This window comes from Gossypium arboreum, chromosome 8, assembly GCF_025698485.1.
Source record: "Gossypium arboreum isolate Shixiya-1 chromosome 8, ASM2569848v2, whole genome shotgun sequence".
Lineage (NCBI taxonomy): Eukaryota > Viridiplantae > Streptophyta > Magnoliopsida > Malvales > Malvaceae > Gossypium > Gossypium arboreum.
The window spans coordinates 32,311,767-32,321,256 of record NC_069077.1 but is presented as its reverse complement, the minus strand read 5'-3'; the positions used below and the strand labels follow the sequence as shown (position 1 = coordinate 32,321,256).

At 30.4% G+C, this 9,490-nt stretch overlaps 1 protein-coding gene across 1 annotated transcript; it reads right to left on the bottom strand.

The window, feature by feature from the left end:
- Positions 1 to 1,933: 1,933 nt before the first annotated feature.
- On the bottom strand, positions 1,934 to 3,273 carry LOC108468978 (uncharacterized). Its single transcript, XM_017769849.2, has one exon. The coding sequence runs from the start codon at positions 3,241 to 3,243 to the stop codon at positions 2,329 to 2,331; it is 915 nt and encodes a 304-aa protein (XP_017625338.1). The 5' UTR covers positions 3,244 to 3,273; the 3' UTR covers positions 1,934 to 2,328.
- Between the last annotated feature and the right edge of the window lie 6,217 nt (positions 3,274 to 9,490).

The window sequence follows — 9,490 nt, the reverse complement described above, 5'->3', positions numbered from 1 at the left end:
GGCTTTTGTGGCAAGATAGACTGTTGACGAATTATGAAAGAAGACGAAAACACATGACAGATGACGATAATTGTCTGTTGTGTAATGGTGATTGGAACCGGGGGTTCATACAGTTCGTGATTGCTCATTTTTTAAAGTTGTATGGGTAGCAATGGCTCCAAGGCAAGCTCAGAGTATCTTTTTTTCTCTGTTGTTTAAGGAATGGCTTTTATGGAATTTGCAGAATAAAAGTAACTTGAGTAACGATGATATGGATTGACAAACCCTATTTATAATATTGTGTTGGCTAATTTGGAAATATAGAAATATGGTTGTGTTTTCTAATTGTCACAGGTGCACCAAGCCATTGTAGATACAAGTTACAATTGGGCCAGGGGTTATCTGGATTCAAATATGAAAATGAAACCGCCAAGACCCATAAGGGCATTTTCGAGTTGGTCGAATCCTGAAATGGGTTGGATAAAGATGGATTCTGATGGGGCGGTGTCGATTAGTGGGCAAAGTGCTTCTACTGAAGAAGTGTTAAGGGATTCGAATGCAAATTGGTTGTGGGGTTATACGATGAGCTTTGGTAAAAAATCAATTTTTAAAGTTGAGACAAAAGCAATGTTGGAAGGCTTTTTTTATAGCTTGGGAGAAGGGGTTTAGAAAGATTGAAGTTGAGTGTGATAATGCTCTATTGGTAGAATTAATATTGTTTGGTGGAGGAGCTAATAGTAGCTTAGTAGAATTAAGGTTATTACGGCAGTTTCTGTGTCGAAGATGGGAGGTTCGTGTTCGACATATTCCAAGGGATTAGAATAAGGTTGCGGATCACATGGCTAAATGTATTGACACAAGGGATCCTTTGTTGTGTTTGTTTGCAATTCCACTGGTTTCGGTTAGAGACTTGTTGGATGAAGAACGTTATGGGTCTAGATCTATTTAACTTATGAATTGGTTATTGTAATCGCTTAGTGCTATCTCTTTTCTACAAAACAAAAAAAAAGGACTAGTGAGATTTTAATGTCCAAGCTAACAACTAGGTTAGTAAAACTTAACTATTAAAATCCTAAATCTTTCAAAATTTAGTTAAAATGTTTTAGAGTTTTAAACCAATTTAAAATATTGGAATTTTGTACAATTAAGTAAAATATAAAATATACTTTTACGCTAATTGGTAAAATTTACTATCATTCATTATATTATGCATAAGTTGTGAATTTAGTCCTTGTATTTTAATTTGATCGTTTTTAGCACATTTATTTTTTGAATTTTGAAATTTTAGTCCTGACTAAACAGTAATGGTTAAATTCATTAGATTTTGTTATTTCAAAAATCTTATACAGCAAACATATGATTACATATGATGGTTTTAATGGCTGTCATTTTGCGTTAATACTAAAATTTTAAAATTCAAAAAGTATAGAGACTAAAAATGATCAAAGTGGAGAAGACAGACTAAATCTACAACTTGTCACGTATATAGTACAAGATTGATCATTATCATTTGGATGAGAACTAAAATGTTAAAATTTGAAAAGTACTTGAACTAAATTGATCAATTCAAAAAATATATGATTAAAATGATCAATAGTATGAGGACTCGTAACAAAATTCAATCTTTATAAAATATAGATGTAAGCCCATTTGAAATAAATTTGGGCTTAGCTAATTTCAAATTCAATTGGGTATATATATCAAATAAATTTAAGAGTTCATTGAATTATTATTACAATTTAAGTGAATATTATTAGGCGTTGTTTAAATTAGACTAGATCAATTGGTTAGATTAGAAATCAATTAAGATGTCGATTAAGGAAGAGCAGTTAAATCTATTAACCTACAAATCGCAAATTGATTGAACCAGATAAAAAAAACTGATTGAAGTGGTTTTGTCTATTTATTTGATTTTGATGCTTGTATGATATTGGTAGGTAGATATGGAACAATCTTTTTAATCTGTCATTCCCATTGTCTTATATTTGTTCTTATTCCAAGTCTATGATATTGGTAGATACATAGGGAACGATTAGTCGCACCATTTCCTCATTTCCCCTACTTAAATCCTAAAAGAAATTACACAATCAATTACAGATCCAGAAAAAAAAAAAAGGGGTTGGCACCTTCATTCATACCATTAACAATAGTAATTTGAGGGCCAAACAATCAGCTAATTCGTTCTACAATGAGACGATGATGTGAATTCAACTGTACATTTGGTCTTCCTATACAACTTAGATGGTGTCTTTGAGCAAATCTCAACCATGTACACTCAATGCAGCTGCTTCTACGGGTGGTAATGATATTAAGACCCGACACTCATCTACCGTACACATCATTTCAACCTCACCGGTGCGATTGCGTAATTCGAATGCATAACACCTTGAGTCCATGAAGGCAAATTAATAGCAGTATGCCACCAAAAGCAGCAGCTTGAAGCAGCGGTTGTTCTGCCGGAGTGTTCGCCACCAGATAAACGCAATCTTTGGTGATCAAGATCCAAGCTAAACTCTCCAACAGGGACTTGATAGTTAAGGTTTTTGCTTTGTTCTCCGTTGACAGTCTGCAAATGATCCTTAAACACAAACCTCCCATCACACAAAATGTAGTAACTGATAATCCCCTGTAAGAGATCAACTTCCCCCCTGCAACCAAAACCTGTTTACGGCACATGCAAGATAGGCACTCACCGGAAAACGTCGACGACGCCAGAGCATCAATACCGGTATAGTAAGGAAGGATAATGGAATCCAGATATACACTCGCATGCAGAATCCCCGAAATGGTGGAAGCTTCCAAGAATGCGTACCTAGGGTCCTTATCCACTCCATTGTCGAACGCAAGAGACGAAATTTGAACCAGTTGAAGAATTGCCGGAGCAATGCAGGAGAAAGGGTATAAGATGTTGATACGTGAGCCCTTGGCTAATGCCAATAGGATTAAGGGGAGTGACAGTGGACCTGATGGCAGAAACAACCTCTTGGACTGACTCAAGCAAGGCCGCCCTCTTCTCGATATATCTATCAACATGATGACCAGTGTTGCAAGGTACGAAGCAGTGGCGAGGAGAAGAACGAGAATGTCGACGACCTGCGGGTAATGGCCGGGATAAACGCTGTCACAAAAGTAATGGAAGGGGCAGTTGATTGGATCCAGAGTTTCTTCTACTTGCCATCGGATGCATTTGAAGAAGGCCAAGCGGATATCTTCCAGGTCCCATCCCGGTTGAAATGCTGGATGTAGAGTTTGGCTCTCCATCATGTTGTTTGCATTCCATTTTTTCTCTTTTGTTCTTTTGCAGGGACTTTATTTTATATGACTTTAAGTAAAAGCAAAAAATGCAGTTGCTGTCTTTTGATGAAGAAGATAATAGACCCTCTATCTGTTGGGATGCTTTAAGGTTGGTGAAATTGGATGATGAAGTTCTATCTATCTTTTATATTCTTTTATAACATTGGTAATCTCTTTTATAGGAAATATTGGTATCCCTTCAGTAAATCAAAATTCCCAAGTTTTATTTAATTCAAATGCTTTGTCCTGAACCTTGGGAAGTCTGTGTATATTAAGGGTACATACCATTTTTGGGGACCTCCAAATAAGTTGAAGGTTTTGGAAATAATAACAGTTTTTGAGAAAGTTGTATATATATAAAAAAAAAAAATACGAGGGGATGGTCGTAATTTAGATAATTAGAATATATTTGGAGAGGGAGGTTTGGTAGGCATTCATCAACTTAGGGATGAGAGGTTTTGAAGCAACTTGGGTCTCAAGAAATGCTTTTGAGTCACGAGCGGATGACTGATTGTTACTGATTTTATGACCCATTAACAATATACGAGTGCCACAGCCCGTGTGAGTTTAAGTTTTATTTTTGACAAAATAAATTTTTTGCACACCAACTTTATAAAAAAAAAGTTGTTTTAACTTTTTGTTTAATTTCTTTTGTCTCTAATACTTATATTTTTAATTTTATCAAACCACCTCAAAATGAATTAATAAAATGAATTAATAAGTTAATGTTTATTAATTTTACTAACGTTTAATGATTCTTATTTTTGTAAAAATAATTTTTATTTTTTAAATTTTAAAATTTTAAAAATTAATTAAATGCTGAGGTAAAAAATTATTGATGACATGCTAGAAAAGTTAAAAGCGTTAAATTTTTCATCCATTTTGGGTGATTTGGCAAAAATAAAATTTAAGGACTAAAAAATAAAAAATAAATAGAGAACTAAAATAACTTTTTATGTAAAATTGAAAGGTCAAATAAGTTATTATACTTTTATTTTTGGGTTTTGGTTTATACATTTTGTGGGTTTTATTTACGTTGGTATGTAGTTATATATTTATCTTGTAAAGACATATATTAAGTTAGCGTTATTCACTAATCGAGTCCAATTTAATTAGGAAATTACTTTAATATTTTTCGTATTTAAAATAAATTATATTATTTGAGGATACTTTAATTTTTTATTTTAAAAATAAGAATATACTTGTGGTGAGATTTAAATCCATGTTAATTGGATTAGCAAAACCTTAAATTTACCCTTAACTAAAGTTTTATTTTAATGTTATATACATTTTAATTTTATTATACACATTTTATTGATACTATCAATTATATATCTATACTATTATTTAAACTCCTAATTAAGTTAATGTCATAAGTCAACGGAAGATTATAGTGTATCGATTCTTTAATAGTATTTTAACTTCTTGATAATGCTTATATTTGTATAATAATTTTTTAAATATCATCTATTTTCAAGTATCCACTTTTATCAATTATAGTGTATTGATTCTAACATTCATTTTCTCAATTTGATATTTGATTCTAATATATAATAAATTTACATTTAAAATAGGGTAAACTATTAAAATAGTCACTTTTATTTATCTTAAGTTACATTTTAGTTATTTATATGTAAAATGTTATGTTTTAGTCACTCATTGAGCCGTTAATTTCCATTAACAAAGTAATGGTAAGCTGACGTGGCACGTTAAATAATCATTTCAAATAAAAATTTAGGTTAATTTATACAATCAGTCCTCATATCTTTTTTGTCTTGAGCAATTTTTTTTCATTTTATGTTCTTTTAACTTCCCTTTTTTTCTTTTTTTTTCCACTCTTTTCTGCTTCTCCCTCTAATTTCCCCCCTTTTCCATTTATTAACGTAGTTTTTCTATGTCTTTCATTTCTTAAAAATAGTCCCTATACTTTTATTTTTTTGAACAATTTAATTTTTTCGAGTGAGGCGAGCTTGTGGACTAGTTTTAACAAATGAAAATCATAGAAAAATTACATTAAAAGGAATGAAGAAGGAAGGAAAACAGAGGGAGATACAGAAGAGAATGGAAAAAAAAGAAGAAAAAGTTAAAAGAACATAAAATAAAAAAAATTAAATTTCTCAAAATGAAAAAATATAGGGACCAATTGTAAAATTTAACCTAAAATTTTCGTTTGAAATGATTATTTAATGTGTCATGTCAGCTTAATGTTACACCGTTAACGATAATTAACGGCTCAATGACTAAAATGTTACAACACGATAGCGTAAGTAACTAAAACGTAACTTTTTAAACATGAGTGACTAAAATGTAACCTAAGGCAAGCAAAAGTGACTATTTCTATAGTATACCGTTAAAATATTTATACTAATTAAAAATATATATTATTTTCGTATATGTATATTTTTTCGATAATCTTCATCATATAAAAATTTTTAGGGTAAACTACAAAAATAGTCACTTTTGTTTGTCTCAGATTACATTTTAGTCACTTATGTTTGAAATGTTACGTTTTAGTCACTTATGTTATCTTTTTATTATGAAATGGTCACTCTACCATTAAGCTCCGTTACCTCCCTAACGGCGGTCCTATGTGACAGCCCAAATATGTTTTAATTGCCAACTTTGATGTCCTACGTGGTAGTCCAAATTAAATTTTATTTAATTAAAAATCTATTTTCGTCTCAGCAACTGGGTATCCAAGTTGGCATTTAAAACCCATTTGGACTACCACGTGGGATTGCCATTAGGGAGGTAACGGATTTTAGCGGTAGAGTGATCACTTCATAACAAAACGATAATATAAGTGACTAAAACGTAACATTTCAAATATAAATAACTAAAGTGTAATTTAAGGCAAACAAAAATGACTATATTTATAATTTAGCTAAAATTTTATGTAAACATATATATACTAAAAATTTGGTCCCGCATCACAAGTTATATTCCTAATATAAAACAAATGTGAGGACCTAGCTAGTTGCTATTGTGGCCGTGAATTTGAGGCCTACTTTTTTATTTTTGGGTAGAGAATTTAAGGCCTATATGTGGCCGTATCGCCAAAGATATTCATAAAACATCATCCATACAAAACTTGTCACGTTTTGTATTTGTTAGATTCTTAATTGCCAAGTTAGCCCAAATAATTGTCTCTTTTATCTGGAATATTTCTAAAAAAAAAAAAATCCTTTAAAGCACAAAGTTAAAGAAGAAGAAGAAGTGTATTTTATTGATTGAGTCTTAAATTAATTGGTATCTTATTATTATAAAAAGATGTAGGTTTGAGTGTGTTGGAAAGTGTGTCCTCTTATTTAAATGTTAAAAAGTGATTATAGGTAATTTTAAGTATTATATAAAAAAGGGGCATGGTAGGGATACAAAGTGTTCAAATATTAAAATGATATATCATTTTATTCATTATTGTTGAGTGTAGTAGTAGAATATATTGCGAATTCAAGTTCGAAACTTGGGGTGAATAAAAAATTAAGATTTTAAAATTAGATCTATAGTCAAATCGATCATATTATTGATTCTTGATTCAATTAATCTAATTGATTGTTTCAATTCAATTAAATAAATTATTAAAATTACAAATAAATAAAAAATCAGTTAAATTTATTTTAACCTAAATAAAATGATTCTAAACAATTCTTAAATCAACTAATCTAACCCTCTCTCAAACAATATTACCTAAAACATGTATTAAAGATCCCTTGCATATCAAAATAAATATTTGTTCCTTTTTTTTAGAATAGGAACAATTACAAATACAAAAAATGTGGAGCCAAAACCTTTTTGTTTGGAGGGGTTTCCAACGCCTTATTATACTCATTTTTGCTTGCCAAGTGTTTTCATGAGAAACAAATAAGAAAATTTAGGAATTTATACAATTATTTAATTGTGTAATTGAGTTAATGTAATGAATCAAATTTTCAATCAATAAAATTATTAAAATAATTTTATGTATTTTAAATAAGTTATATTATTATGAGGGTATTTTTGTCTTCCTTTTATTTTAAAAAAATAATAAAAGTTACAAATGTTAAGATTTAAACCCCACGTCATCATAAAAAAGTTACAAATGTTAAGATTTATACCCCACGTCATCAATATTTATTTTTGGGAAAAGTACATCAGCAGTCATTAAATTTTGATTGAAATAAAATTTCAGTCACTAAATTTTTAAAGTGGCAAATCAATCACTAACATTTATGAAAAGTGACAAATCAATCACTAACGTTTTCTAAAAGTGACAAACCAATCACCTAAGCCCATTTTCCGTTATAGACCTAACGAGACAGTTGACGTGGCCCGTTAGGATGCCACGTTGGACATGAACATATGTCCATTTAATGGGTAATTAATTTTCACCGTGTCAAATGAAAAGGAAATTAACTTAATTTACCAAAAACCCAAATAAAACATGATAAGAAATTGAAGAGGCAAAAACAATTTGGTTAAAGAAAAAAAATTGTCTAGGAGAAAAGGGAGAATTATTGAAATTTTTAGGGAATCGTTGGAAAAGTGATTGAAAATACTCGAAATTGGGGAATTATTATGCAAATTTTCACCATTTTCAGAATGGTTAATAGAAAGAACCAACCGGAGGTGTTCCATTGATTGTAACGGGTAAGTTTATTTCAAATTTGAGTTATTTTTGGGTTTAAGAAGGACATGGTTCGGATTTGGTATATGGTTTAATAATGTTTTTAATTTGGGTTCATTGTTTTTCAATTTTAAGGGGATTTGGGCTTATGATTTTTTGGATTTGTTAGTTCAAATATGTTGCATTCGCCCGGGCTTGACATGGGGTTATGCTTTTATGCTATTAATTATTTAAATTCTTGGGAATTGCCATGGGTTTATGTTTTTTTTTTGTGTAAGCTATTGGAATTGAAATTTGTTTAAAAAATTGTTTAGGGTTGTAAGCTATTCGAATTTAATGGGAGTGAAACATGTTGTCTTAATGTCCTTTGTTTTGATTGATGAAACAGGTGATGCATGCAAAATTTAGATAGTGTATTGTGTAATATCCTGAATTAGGGCTTAATTGGAATAGTGGTTTCGTGACTACAAATCCGAGATAGAAATAATTATTTTACAATGATTTTGATGTTTATGATATGATTGCATGATTGTGTGAAAATTTCGTGATGAAATTCTATGCCTAAAGTGCTTAAATTGAAAGTAGGGACTAAATCGAATAAGTTGCAAAACTTGCATTCTAGAAGTTTTTAGTATGAAATTGTTTTGGAATATTAATGAGGAGGTCTTAAATAGCAATTTGACCAATTTTAAGTTCATGGACAAAATTAGGACATGGAAGGAATTTTGGAAAGTTTAGTAGTAAGGGTATTTTGGTCATTTAGTTATTAAAATGAATTAAAAACAAAATTAAAAGCCAATTTTGTCCATCTTCTTCATTAGGCCGAAATTTCAAGGGTTCTCCATAGCTAGGGTTTGTTTCAAGCTTCCAAGCTCCATAGTAAGTGATTCCAAGCCCGTTTTAATGTTCTTTACGTTTTGGAATCCGGAAGCTCGATTAAGCTTATGCTAGCAATAATTCAACCTAGGGTTTATATTTGGAAAAATATCCATAGATGAAATTTGTGTATTTTGATGTTTTATGTTAGAATATGGGGTTTTAAATTATGTTAGACAACTTGTGCTACTCGGTTTTTAGTGAAAACGAGTAAAAGAGCTTAATCGGCAAAAAACCTAATAGTCACAAGTATATGTTAGAGAGAGAATTTGATGTTGCCATAGAAGGGAAAAGTGATCAGCATGTTATAAAACATAAGAATAAGGAATAAAGTTTAATTCCCGAGCCTAGGGGCAAAAGTGTAATTATGCAAAAGTTTAGGGGCAAAAGTGTAATTTTTTAAAAGTTCGTATTAAATGCTGTTTTGATAAATGTATGTATTAAATAAGATTAATTTGGTATTATAGATCAAGAAAAACGAGATTCAAGTCGTGATCGAGGAAAAGAAAAGATTGTGGACTAAATTGCAAAATCTTTATATTTTGGTACCAAGGTAAGTTCATGTGTAAATAATGTAGCATAAATGTTATTTTTAAGTTATTAATGTTAATTATATGATATGCTGATTTTTAATCGTGAAATATTATGCTTTGTGGTTAATGTTGAGTAATATGCAAATTATGTTTACTAATTGATAAATATGAATTGCTACCGAGTACCAAGGTAAGTTCATGTGTA